The sequence below is a fragment of the Oratosquilla oratoria genome, chromosome 16 (assembly GCF_046742065.1).
Source record: "Oratosquilla oratoria isolate Oo_2021 chromosome 16, ASM4674206v1, whole genome shotgun sequence".
In the NCBI taxonomy this organism is placed as follows: Eukaryota; Metazoa; Arthropoda; class Malacostraca; order Stomatopoda; family Squillidae; genus Oratosquilla; species Oratosquilla oratoria.
In genome coordinates this window covers 66,030,445-66,043,766 of record NC_134792.1, presented here as the reverse complement: position 1 = coordinate 66,043,766, position 13,322 = coordinate 66,030,445, and the positions used below count along the sequence as shown (strand labels likewise).

Sequence of the window (13,322 nt, the reverse complement as noted above, 5' to 3'; positions counted from 1 at the left end):
ATCATAGGAATAAATAGAAGGAAAGTATGAATGGATTAAAGGATGAAATGGTAAAAAAAAAAAATATCTAATTTATTATTTTGAGTGAATGAGAAGGTGGGGAGGTTCACCATACGATGATGAGGTTAAACCAACTGTGGACTCTGCTATAGAAGAGCTGTGTCTTGCTGCATTGCCCTTGACCCAAACAATGGGTCCTTAGATGGGATGTGTGCATACCTTGGGTTGTCACACCCTTAAAAAGGGGGAAAGGGCCTTTTGGTATATGTACGTAGTATTACTGTGATCAGTGCCTACTGAAACTGCACTTGATACCAGTTTATGCTGCAACTTGTTCATGCTGAGTTCATTTTGCTTTGTTTCCGTCTCTGCAGGCGCGCAAAAAGCAGGATTTGGTAGAGCAAGTGGGGCAGCTCAAGCGGCTTCTCATGTCTCTGCAACTTGCGGCTGATAGACGGGAGCAGTCGGAGAGGGACCTCAGACAGACACTGGAAAAGGAAATTGAACAGTTGCGATCCGGAACAAGACAGGTAAGCCACCCAAGAAATCTTAGGTTCATCTCCACTGCTGGGATATTCTGCATGAGTTTTATGTTTTAGGGACTTTAATAACACCCCTACAAGCCAGATTCACACATGATTCTTTTCTGATTAGAGACTAAACTCTACTTGTGAAGAATGCCGTTACTTTTAACATCTGTTCTCCCTCCTCGGATTTCTTATTTACCACCTCTTTGACTCCTCCCCAGGGATAGAAGTATTAATTATTGGTGACAAAATACAAATAACTCTTCCCTCCCCTCTCCTCATCTATCTCTGAACACATGCAGATCAAGCCATATTTTCATTCCTCTATATCAGTGGTTCTCAAACTTTTTCTCGAGCGACCCTATTTGGAACATTTCAATCCTTCGTGACCCAGAATAAAGTAAAGAGAAACAAAATGGACAGTGATATATACCCTTTACTTTGGAAAAAAAAATAATGTATACAGCTTTTCTTTAACAAAACTAAATTAACAGAATCCATGGCACTGCATTTCCTTCAGAAAACTAAATTAATGGGATCCGTGGTGCTGCTTCTCATTTAACCAATATTTCAAAATCGTGGGGCCCTGCGAACCATCAAAATTAATCTTGCGACCCATAGTTCGAGAACCACTTCTCTATATACATCAGTGTATGACAGTCTTCTCCCTAATAAGGGAGATAGCCAAATCAAAAGCCTATACCCACTCCCAACCACCACCCTTGTTTTCCTCTTATCTTAACTCTTATCTTATTTTCATTCTTGACCAAGATGTATCTGAACAGTACTCAAGAATTTCTGTTCCTGCTTCTGTACTTTTCAGCTTCTTCTTGGGGAATGTGATACTCTTATGTCTATGCACACATTTACAACTTCATACCTTCATTATGATTTGCTACTCGATCCACATCCTTTTGATATTATTTGTGTATAACTTTCTTCTCTCACCTCTTCAAACCCTACTTGATCATTGCTAACAGAACATTGTCATCCACATGTACTAGGTTGTTGACCATCCGTAGGAACAATGGTGGACCTCTGTGTGGAGGTCCTTTGAGACGGACATCATAAAGAATCGTCTCCATGCCACTGTTCACTCCATCCACCTCTGCCTTCCACACTTCTTTTACTAATCTTTCTTCATTTGCTCTTTCATTGTGTCCAAACCATCCTAATACTCTTTCATCAGCCCTATCTCCCAACTCCATTTCCACCCCCACTCTTCTCCTCACCTCTTCGTTTCTTACTCTATCCAGCCTTGTAACTCCTACCATACTTCTCAGACATTTCATCTCAGACACATTTAAACTTTTCCTCTCTTATGCTCCATCTCTCTGCCCCATACAGTGCTGTTGACACAATCACCCCTTCATACAATCTCCTCTTAGCATCCATTCCCAAATGTCTATTTCTCATTATATTTTTTAATCCCCCAAGGCATTTTCTTGGTTCTCTTAATGTACAATCTACCTCCACTCCCTTTCCTGCCACATGCAACCCAGGTATATAAAGCTATCCACTTCCTGCAGCCTCTCTCCTTTAATACTCACTTCCAAATTGCTGCCAGCCTCTCTCCTTGTTTAATGTAATGGGGAAATTGTATCAAATGGAAACCACCATTAATTATTTGATTATTCATGAAGGCGAAATAAGGTACATTTTGTGTGTGTGTGTGTGTGTGTCTGTGTCTGTGTGATTAGGAAGGAAATTAAAACCACTGTTAATTATTTGATTATTCATGAAGGCATGAAATAAGGTACATGTTTTTTTGTTCTTTTTTGTGTCTGTGTGATTAGGAAGGAAATGCTACGGAACAAGAATTGGCAAACCTACGGAGAGTACTGCGGGAAAGAGAGGAGAAGATCATGGTGTTGGAGGGGGAGGTGACCAAATGGGAACAGCGTTATCTACAAGAATCTGCTATGAGGCAACTGGCTATCGAAGCAGCATCAATGCCAAAGTAAGTTCCTGTGATTACCAACCATTTTTCATGTATTATACATGTTTAGTGGATTAGTGTACACAAAAAAATTGGAGGAGGATAAGATGAAGATAGTAGATAAGCTAGAGCACAGTAATCAATCTGTATGCCTAAGGCTTCTTCCCCTGTATAAGGGAGGTAGTTAGAGCACAGTAGTGATAATAGTAATTGTTGCCTTGAGTTTTGCTGTCTGGAAATCTACAGCTCCATAGTGACTGGCTTCAGTCCACAGGTTCTTCAATAGATCTATGATATTTTGGACTGTTGTCTGTATTTTAATTGCAAGGGAGGGACAGGTGACGGGTACCTATGAAATGATGACACAGAAAGTCATCTCCCTTCTCCCTATGTTCAAAACCTGTCAACACCCATACCTCCATCTGGGGGTGCTGCCTGGAGGGGCTGGCAATCCATTTCTGGACCATGCCCAATATTCTCTCTACAGGGGTGGACAATTCTGTCACCCGTGTGCCTGAGACACACAGATATCGTCTGCGGGTAACCATGAGTTGCTCCTGAGGATCCCACTAGGCAACTACTGTTAAACTAGAATTGTCCACCCCTGTTATATAAACTCCAACTGTATTTCCTCCACTTTTCTCATGTAAAAAGAGCTGACAACCAACAACTGCTCCTCTCCCTCTACTACTTTCAATTGGTGATATAGAAACAATCCCACACCATACAACACAGACAACAGTCCAAAGTCCTCCTCCGGAGGGATCTTTGGAAGGGCCCGTGGACAGTTCCTGGCCTTAGTGGGACTATGGATTTGCAGCTAGTGAAACTTGAGTCAACAGTTTTTCATATTATTAATAGTGTGGGATAGTTTGTGTGTCGTGATTGTAGTAATAGGTGATTGATTGCTTGGATTCTGGTTGGAGTGTTCCTTCCAAGTCCTCTTTTGCTTTGACTCTTTGAAAGAGAAAATTACAGAAAAGAGGAGTCACTGGAACACAGTGGTGGCATTCTTATCCCCTGCCTCAAAAACATGGGAAGTGGAAGAGGTGGAGACTTGAGTAGAATAAAGGATTGACTCAAGGGGGACAATAGAAAATAAGGAAGTGGCTCAGCGTTTCACTGAGTGGTGTTCAATCACTTGACATGGATGAATACTTTGTGGCTCTGTTCCATAGGGGTGCCTCTGAAGTCTATGAAATATTAGTGTCATATGATTATGGAATCAGTATTCTAGAATGGGGTTTAGTAACGGATGCAAAGAAATTTAATTCCAAGTTAGTTAGAGTATAGAAATGAATGGTTTAGTAACTGCTGCCAAGAAAATTCATTCTGAGCTACCCTGAGTATAGAAATGAATCTTGTAGATACTGTTGCCAACAAAGTCTTCTTTTCTGGTATTTAATATTCATGGCTACTCATCCCTTCATCGGACACTCCACATGACAACCATCTAACCCAGGTGCCTTACCAACTTTCATCTGTCAATGTTCTTTGTATATCCTCTTTTCCAATAGCTCTTGTCGTTCTCCTTTCCCATCAGTCTTCTTCTTCTTTTTTTTTTTTTTTTTTTTTTTTTTTTTTTTTTTGGGGGGGGGGGGGGCATCTCCGGCTGTCACAGTGAGACTGGCCATTTCCATCCTGAAATGCACTACCTATCTTCACCTTACTCCCTTTACCTCTATTAGCTTCTGTCTATCTGCACCCTTGCTTCAGAGGCTAGGAGGTGTGGAAAGGCAGGTGCCAAAGTATTGACCTTCCTTGAAAAATAAATAAATGAAAGTGGTGAATGTAGGTCAGAAGGAAGTTGGAGTGTGATGGTCAACAGGTTTCGGGGCAAGTTCCAGAAACCATGAACCCTTCGAGACTTTCTGGGATGTTGGGAAGAGCAGGGTTGCTCTTCAGTGAGTACCAGTGTCAGGAAGGGAGAATGCTTCTCTTGTGAACTTTGTCTTTCTGTAGAATCAGCGACACTTTGGAAAAGCCCACCACTTGACCTCACCACCCACAACTCTTCACTTCCTTCCAAAACATCCTTTTATTATTTTTAGTATTCTTTGTCAAACACCTGCAACACCTTACAGCTGTTTTCCTGTCTTGATGTCCTGCTTTCTTCTTTTGGGTTTTCTGTATTTGTGAATGTAAGCTGTTTCAAACATTTTAAGATCTGGTTCATAATAGCTTGAATGATCCTTTGGTAATGTGGAAATGGGCCATGCGGTAGCCCAGTGTTGAACTCGTGAGCAGGTGATCATGAGTTCTATTCCTGGGACTTATTGCATGCTTCTTGTGCTGGTTCCCGATAGCCCTGGCCAGGCAGGAAAACAACCCAAACATTGGCCTTAAAAAACCAGCAGTTTGCCACAATTGACAGGATTTTGTCTCACCAGGGGTTTCTCACTTCCCACTTCGTGGGAGTGGGATGGTGAGTTTTTATATACAAATGTTCTTGCTTGTACCAGATTTAGGGATGTGCCAATTAATTGCTCTTTTTTTGGTGAATATTGGCGAGAATCTGCTTTTTCTTCTTCTTTTTCTTCTTTTCTTCTTCTTCTTCTTCTTCTTTGGCATCAGCAATATTTTGCTGATTCTAAAAATGAATGCAGATTCACACTAATGCCAATTCACCAAAAAAGTGCAGATTCTTGCCAATACCGATTAATCGGCACACCCCTAACCAGATTTTATCCATCCAGGTGGATCCATACCCAGAGGGGGTTTTGGTTTAATGAAGCCCATATTCCAGTTCTATCCCTTGGCTAACCACAATCGTTTTGGATTTGGGTCGAATAAATGTTATCTTGCATGGTTTTTATGTTTTCCATACCAGTGAGTTGCATAATTTTCTTGTGTTCACAGAGATGCCAAAATTGCAGCCTTAGAGAAGACAAGTGTAGAAAGCGAACGGAGAATAGCCCAGGCCAAGACTGACAAACTGCGCCACATGGATGAAATGCACAATATGAACAAGCGTTTGGCTGAACTTGAAGCTCAGTATGTTTAGCATGTGTACTTTGCGGTTCTTAACCCATTCAACTCCGATGACAAGATGTCTTGTCATTTGGTCAAATAAAACAAAAAATCATAATAAAACAACAAAATGTTTGATGATCAAACAGCACCAGAAAAATATGACGTCGTCAGTCCTCCTCGAGGAGGACTGATGACGTCATATTTTTCTGGTGCTGTTTGATCATCAAACATTTTGTTGTTTTATTATGATTTTTTGTTTTATTTGACCAAATGACAAGACATCTTGTCATCGGAGTTGAATGGGTTAACTGTTACAGTGTTCTGTTTTGGGTGGTTTACTTTCATCTTGGCTGCCAACGTGTGGTTTGTTACGTGTTGAGAGGTCTGAGTGTGAGTGGGGATATACCCCTGGGAACTGATGTGGAAGGTGATGTGTAAATGTTTGTGATGCTGAATGTTATTTGCTTTATCAGTGTTTGGATTGTGATTATTTCTGCTATGGTGTCTGTTGGTCATTTAGTTTTTGTTTTGTTGGAGAATGATATGTTGTGTGTTGGTGTTACGAACCCACCTTTGTGGTGAGTTTTGTCGTCCCTGATTATGGTATATTCATTGAGTATGGGTAATGTGGTTTATGGTGCTTGTTATTCATTACTCATAGGTCTTCTGTAAGAGAGATCAGAGGCAACAGGTTTATTGATTGTGATGATTATTTAGCTTCTCGTATAAGTGCTGTGTGTATGTTATATCTATGTAGGAAGTGTTGCAACTGTGTGTGTTTGTGATACTGTTGGTGTGTATTTGTAACATGTTTAAATTTTTTTATGTGTTGGCATTTTAGTGGATGTGTGGATGTGTTTTTGGCTGTAGATGCAAGTTCTTGTGTACTGATGCTGGTTTACCGATTCTTATGCATTATGCATGTGAAATGGACCCATGAGTTGCATGTTTTGCATTGGATGTTTGTGTAATTTATGGCCTTTGTGTATGGTGCATGTGTAAGGGTCTGGGCAGGTTTTTGTGTCACTGACTAAGAGGTGTGGAATGGCAGGTGCCGATGTATTGACATCACATGAAAATAAAATAATCAATTGAAAGTGCATGTTCCAGAAACCATGGACCCTTCAAGACTTTCTGGGATGTTGGGAAGAGCAGGGTTGTTCTTTCAGTGGACATCAATGTCAGGAAGGGAGAGTGCTCCACTTGTGAACTATGTCCTTCCGTAGAATAAGTGGCACATAGGATCGGAAAAGCCAACCACATCACTACACACACAAACAACATACCAATAAAGAAACAAAATCTTCAGACAACCTAAACATACTAAACCCCAGCAGTCACCCCACTGGACAACCTCCCAAACACAACCAACAAACTAGGAGAAAATTGTACAAAGGAGTGATTGTACCCTTGGCAATGTGCAGAGCAGAAACTTGGCATATAAGGGAGGCAGAAAGGAAGAGGGAATGTTTTTAAGGTGGAATGTTTGAGAAATATAGTTATTGCAAGAATGGGTAGAGTGTGATATATGGAGGTGAGGCAGAAAATGGGGGTTGTTGCTTTCATTCCTTCGATTGTCTGGCCGAGCAGTTCCATTTCCCTGAGGAACACTGCAGCTGGAATGAGGTTTTATCCACAAATGGAGGTTAGAAAGAGAACTGTCAAATAGGGTAAATCAAAGAGTGTTTAAATGGTTTGGGGATATGGAAAGAAAGAGTAAAAGTAGTGTGGAAGGCAATAATGGATGGAGAAATGTGAGAGGACGACCAAGAATGCGGTGGATGGATGGGGTAAAGGGAGCTTTGGGTGCACGAGGAATGTCTTTTGAGTAGGGCAGAGAGAATGTGAAAGATAGGAATTAATGGAAGTAGATTGTGAGTGGATGGTGGAATAATGCATCTTGAACAGGTGTTCTCAAGGAGCTAAGATGAATGGGAAGTGGGAAAGGATTGGCTGGGGATGGGTGCATGCCTTGGGTGGCTACCTCCCTAATAAGGAGGAAGAAGCCAGTTGATATATATACGATAAGCAATGGAGATGGACCAGCTCTGACAGTCAGGGCAAGCCATAGAAGTGCTGTGCCTCATTGCATTGCTCTTGACCTGAGGACTGTGGGTGGGGTCAGGGATGACCTTTAATCCATGATGTACTGAGATGGATATGGGTTTTAATGTGCATGATGTGGTCTGCTTGGATTCAGTCAGGTTTCTTGTAAGGAGGAAAGGGTGTTTAGTATGTATGCATTCCTACTTTCAGCTGGCCTTCTTAAGTGTCCTTTACCACCCATGTGTCTCCACCTTTTTCTTTTTTCTTTTACCCTGAGGTGGGGAGACAAGAATACAACCACTGTGTTCCTGTGCATGTTAGCAAAGGCAACTCATTGGAGTAGAATGAGAAAGCTAGGAGCCTCCTCTCTTTGTAATCTATGTGAGGCAAAGTATATAATTTGACTCATCCACCCCAGTTCAAGGGGGAACGAGATGGTTGTATATGTATCTTAAGCATTTTGTTCACGTGTTGTCTTACTCAGAAACCGGGAGTTGGAGAGTCACATTGCGGAGAGAGATGCCATGATCAAAGTGCTGCAGAAGAAGGCCACGGACAAGGAAGCTCTCTATCGTAATGCTGTGATGAGGAATAGTGCCTCCATCACGTCCATGTCTGCCAACACCAGGTGGGAAGATGTTCATTTATCAGGCATGACATTCTTCCGATTTTTTTTTTTTTTTTCTTTTCTTTTCCTGACAATGATCTCAATTTTTTTCATTAATTCCCAATTGTAATATATGATCCTGTAAAAATATATATATATATATTTTGTTAGGGTCGAATAATTTTTGGTTGATGTGAAGTTTTGGGCAATTTGTATGTCGGCTGTTCCTGTGTGTAAGCGGTTTATTTTGTGCTGGCCCACAAGTGATTCGTTTTGTGTAGCATTGCATGGTGTGGTGCGCACGTGTACGTATAGCAAGGTGATGACTGGAGTAGGTTTTATTTTGGCCGAATTATATCAATAGCAACATCAACAGACCAACTTGCATGTGTTTGTTTACTAGCAATTCAGCCCAGGGCTAGGCCAGCCAGGCAGGCCAGCCTAGGCCTGTGGCCCCCTGACCCCCACTGGGGGCTCTGCCCCTGGACGCCTGGCCAATGTAGATTTTTTTTTGGTTACCCACTATCATGCCTGATTTATGTGCATCAAAACAATGTGGTTGATATTAGCTTGAGATCTCAACTCTGTAACATTTTTCTTGAGAAGTAGTACCATATTCCCTTATGAATTATTGAGAGCACATGTCTTACACTGTCCATACATTAGTTGGCTTTAGGGCTTGGGATTGGAGATGATTAAAGAAAATGGAGAAAAATGGGAGATAAGACAGTTGTTGTTTGCTGACGACACTGCAGAGGGATTTCTTCTTATCTGTAAATTCACAAGTAGATGAGGGGAGAGGGTCACCATGTAAGTGAATCATTGGGGGTAAACCAGCTTCAGCTATGTCATACTGCATTGCTTCTGACCTGGGCTTTGTGCAGAATATGGATGACCCTTCATTGACAAGGAGATGAGATAAAAGGAACAACAGATGGATAAAGAGTGGGTGTATGCCTTGACTAGGCCACCCACTTATAAGGAAGAAAGTACCTTTCGGGATATATATGTATAGAGGTTGGTCACTTCTTATTTAAGGAGGGAGAGGTCTTTTGGTACACGTATAAGATGTCCTAGCCGTGTTTGACGTGTTGACTGGGTCTAATCTATAGGTTCATCTCTTAAAGTCCCTAAGGTTTTGAATGCACATAATTTTGCTGTCAGTGCTCCAGCATTGTATTGTCATTTGATACCTTATTATCAACTTTCACCCCAAGTACCTTGGTATAACCCTAGACAGGACTCTAACATATAAAAAGCATATAGAAAACACAGCGCACAAATTGAACAAAAGAAACTGCTTGATCAGAAAACTAGCTGGAACCACCTGGGGAGCAAAACAAACAGTGCTTAAAACCGCAGCACTTGCCCTGTGCTACAGTGTAGCAGAATATGGGGCCCCAGTGTGGGCTCAGAGTGCACACACAAATAAAATTGACAATAAACTCCACGCAACCATGCGGATAATATCAGGGGCCATTAAACCAACACCACTCATTTGGCTGCCAACGATGAGTGGCATAGCACCACCAAATATACGACGTGAGGATGCCATACAAAAACAACACCAACGCATAGACAACCTTCCAGCAGATATACCCCTCAAACAAATAATGGAGGAGGCCCCACTAACAACGAGGCTAAAATCAAGAAAACCTTTCTTTAAAACAAAAAACGAAAATTTCAACCTAAAAGAAGCCTGGCAAGAAGAATGGACAAGGAAACTACCCACTGGGGGAAACTTAGTAACAGACCCTACCGAAATACTACCTGGATTTTCCAACCTAACCAGAAGAGAATGGACACAAGCCAACAGGCTCATATCACAACAAGGCAAAACAGCCGTTAACCTGCATCGCTGGGGCTACAAAGACTCCCCAATGTGCCCATCTTGTCATAATTCGCCCCAAGATACAGACCATCTCGTACTGCACTGCCCAATCACAGCAGTGCCAGGGGGTTACCAGACTATCTATGAAGCAAATCAAACATTCATAGACTGGCTAGCAAATACAAAGTTGGAGGTGTAAGAAAGCCATACGATACTACTACTATCAACTTTCTGTTAACCTTCATAATAATTCACACATTAAATTACAATATTTTTTCAGAAACCTAGTTTGTACTGGAGGTGTCAAGATAAGAGGGAGGGTGGAGGAGAGTGGAGTGTATACGGGATGGAATGGATGGGAATGGTTATTATGCCCTTTTCTTTTTGGCTACCTCCCTTGTGAGGGTGAAAAAGCATATGGTATATGTATGTATGTAGTTTGTACTGTTAGCCCATCCAGCATGATAGTTCTTTTTGTTTCAGTGGCGACTCCGGCAATGGTGGCAGTAGAGTCCTGCACAGTTCACAGCTCTCAACTTCACACTCCCACAGTGGTAGTAGCAGTCTCCTGATGGGTTCAACAGCGTCTCCACAAGGTACAGAGCCATCCACCCCACGAAGAGATGAGGAGCTTGGAGAAATCTTACTCTGAAGTAGAGGAGGTTGCTGCTTGCCATGAGGAATGCAAAGAAAAAAAAATATTGTTTAATACCTTGTCTGTGATCACACAAGTTCCTCTCGTCAATGCACTGCCCTTAATGACGTGGCCTTTGCCATTGTGATGTTAACATTGCAACTGCTGTCCCCCCCTCCCAGTGTGTACTGCTGATGCCCCCCTCTCTACGTGTAACACCGCAAAATTGCATGAAAAGTGTAAACACACTTTTGATATGGCCAACTTTTTTATGTAGATATTGATTGTCTTCTGTCCTGTCATGCCAAAAGAAGTACGAGCTTTAACTAAGAGCTTTTTTATGTTATGTGTCACGTTCATGGCTGTGAATGCAAGCCGCCTGGAATATTGCATGAACCAATATCCCTCCTAGCCCTCGAATGGCTAGGATGATGACGGATGGCCTTGCAAGTTGCAAACAGAGATGCATTCTAGCGGCTAGCCAAGAAAGCCGTCTGGAGTGTGGCCTCGTACGCAACGTCAGCCCCAGCTCTCGTCCTCCTCTTCTTCCTCCTCCTCCCCCCAACTGCTGTATGGATCACCCACAGTGTCAAGAGTACCTTTATGTATGGAGTGTTCGTTCTTGCTGTTGTCGTCACTTATGCCCGAGTCTTGGCTTGTCTCACCCTTGCTGTCTGGACTGCAGTAGGTGAGATGCATGTGTTTTTTGTGCTGTCTTCTGTGTTGTATGTTAAAACTTGTCATTGTAACTATTCTTGTAGCATTTAAAAAGATAATAATATTATGGTAATCCCATTTGTGTGGTGATATATGTTTTTGAGTTTTTCTTTGTCAGATGCTAACAGTTTTGTTTGAGTTGCAGTCTTGTGACATGAAGATTCTCAATCCATTGAGACCCTCTTTAGTATGCCCATCAATTAAATGAAGTCATTGTTACTAGTCAGATAAAAATCAATAGAGTTTGCATCTATGCTGAGTATCAAGCACATGTTCAGTAGATATCATGCAGTAATAGTTGTTTATTTATGATATAGTTAACAATTTATATTGCTTGCAGTCTAGTATATATATATATACACATAGCTGGGCACGTTCCTCGATGTCCTGACTGACACATCTATAGTCAGGACACCAAGCATTGTGCCTAGGAACCTGCCCAGCTGTGTGTGTGTGTGTGTGTGTATATATATATATATATATATAATTATGTATGTATTTCATGATGATGAAGTACTTGAGAGTGTGTTTCATGACACTTTTCAGGCACTCCACCAATACCTCCTTTCCCCAACTTGAACACCATCAGCACCTCCTCCAACTCTGCCAAGATGTCAGACACCATTAATCTCATGGACCTGCGAGCAGCACTGGGCCGGAGACCCTACACCATCTGCACAGAGGCATCTAGCGCAGTTCCCATTATCACCAGTTCTTCAGACAAATGCTCTTTTGCTCTCTGCACAGATCCTGTGACAAGGGAACAGCAGCATACATCTTTATGCTCATACTCGCCCTCTCCATCCTCACCTTCATCCATGTTCTGTGACGATGGCCAGGATGAAAACGGTAACAAGGGAGAAGCAACAAGGCTAGATCATGATGAAGAGAAAGGGGAGGAGAGGGCCGAGAGTGACGATAGCCTGAAGAACAAGGTTAGTTCCTGAGTGGCGTGCATTTCTGTGCCAGCAGGTTGTTGTTGGCATCGAGGCTTTGGCTGTATTGAAATGATAATATATTTGGCTTTCGTTTTGTCATACACTGATTGGAAAAGTAATTTGCTTTGAGACAGTTATTCATTTTGAAATTTGTTTACATTTTTTTTTGTAGACATTCAATGTTTTCATAGATATTTTTGGTTGCTGGAAGACTTGTAGTTTATGTAACTGTTATTTAATGACACTAACCTGAGTGCCTTCAGTTGAATACAAATTAATGTGCTTTTGATATTACTTTTTTTCTGGTTTCTTTGTTTGCTTACTACTCTCGACAGTTTCCTAACTATTAATCCTTATCCTAGTATTGTGGTGACTTGTTCTTCTAGCCTTGGAGTCAGTACAGTCAAGTACATTTAATTGCATAAGTTATCAAGCTGTTGGCCGAGGAACCCAGTTGATGACGGAAAGTTGGGTCAAGAGTTGTGAGTATTGGCTGGAAAAGGTCATTAAGGAAGTGAGATAATATATTCACAGCCAGCCATGCCAAAGCTTTCATTTTGGCAGTAAAAGAAAGCTGGACAGTAAGCTATCATTAAGCTTGATAACTCGGGCAGTAAAGTTTCAGTCATTTTGGATTATGTCACAACAAATTATAGATTTCTTCAATCATGAAACATGCCCACGATGACAGTGATGATGAATTTATAGTCCTGCACCTCAGCAGAATGAATTTGTATAGGAATCAATTATACTAAAGATCTGCTGAGTTGACCAACTTGTTTAAATCAAAATATTTTTTCTTAACTCATCACTGAACACTTAGGTTCTCGCATATAGCTTCAGACATTTCTCCACAAAATACACTTGCATGAGATGAGGCAAAAATAATTGTAATAGTTAAGTTTTTGCAAATTATGTCTGCGTATTCAGTTGATTAGATGTATGAACAGATTGACTTGATGTCTAAATTCTATATTCTCATTCACAAAAAGTTACTAAATTGTCATAGTCAAAAGATGGATTCTGATTAAAAAAAGCTTTGTGTAATTGGCTCCATATAGGCACCTGTTCCTTCTTCTTTTCTGTAGGGGTGACTATGGTTGTGTTTCA

The 13,322-nt window shown here is 41.4% G+C and overlaps 1 protein-coding gene across 7 annotated transcripts in view; it reads left to right on the top strand.

The window, feature by feature from the left end:
- The window catches only part of LOC143034093 (uncharacterized), a 34,161-nt gene that overhangs the window by 15,614 nt on the left and 5,225 nt on the right, over positions 1-13,322 (top strand). For 4 of the 7 annotated variants that reach the window (XM_076200032.1, XM_076200033.1, XM_076200035.1 and 1 more), the window contains 6 exons: positions 375-530; positions 2,324-2,487; positions 5,326-5,460; positions 7,970-8,113; positions 10,407-10,519; positions 11,821-12,209. In XM_076200032.1, the coding sequence (XP_076056147.1) occupies positions 375-530; positions 2,324-2,487; positions 5,326-5,460; positions 7,970-8,113; positions 10,407-10,519; positions 11,821-12,209 (1,101 nt within the window). Of the gene's footprint in view, positions 1-374; positions 531-2,323; positions 2,488-5,325; positions 5,461-7,969; positions 8,114-10,406; positions 10,520-11,820; positions 12,210-12,547 lie in introns of all 7 variants that reach the window. The other 3 variants (XR_012967227.1, XM_076200037.1, XM_076200034.1) reach the window with 3 other exon arrangements.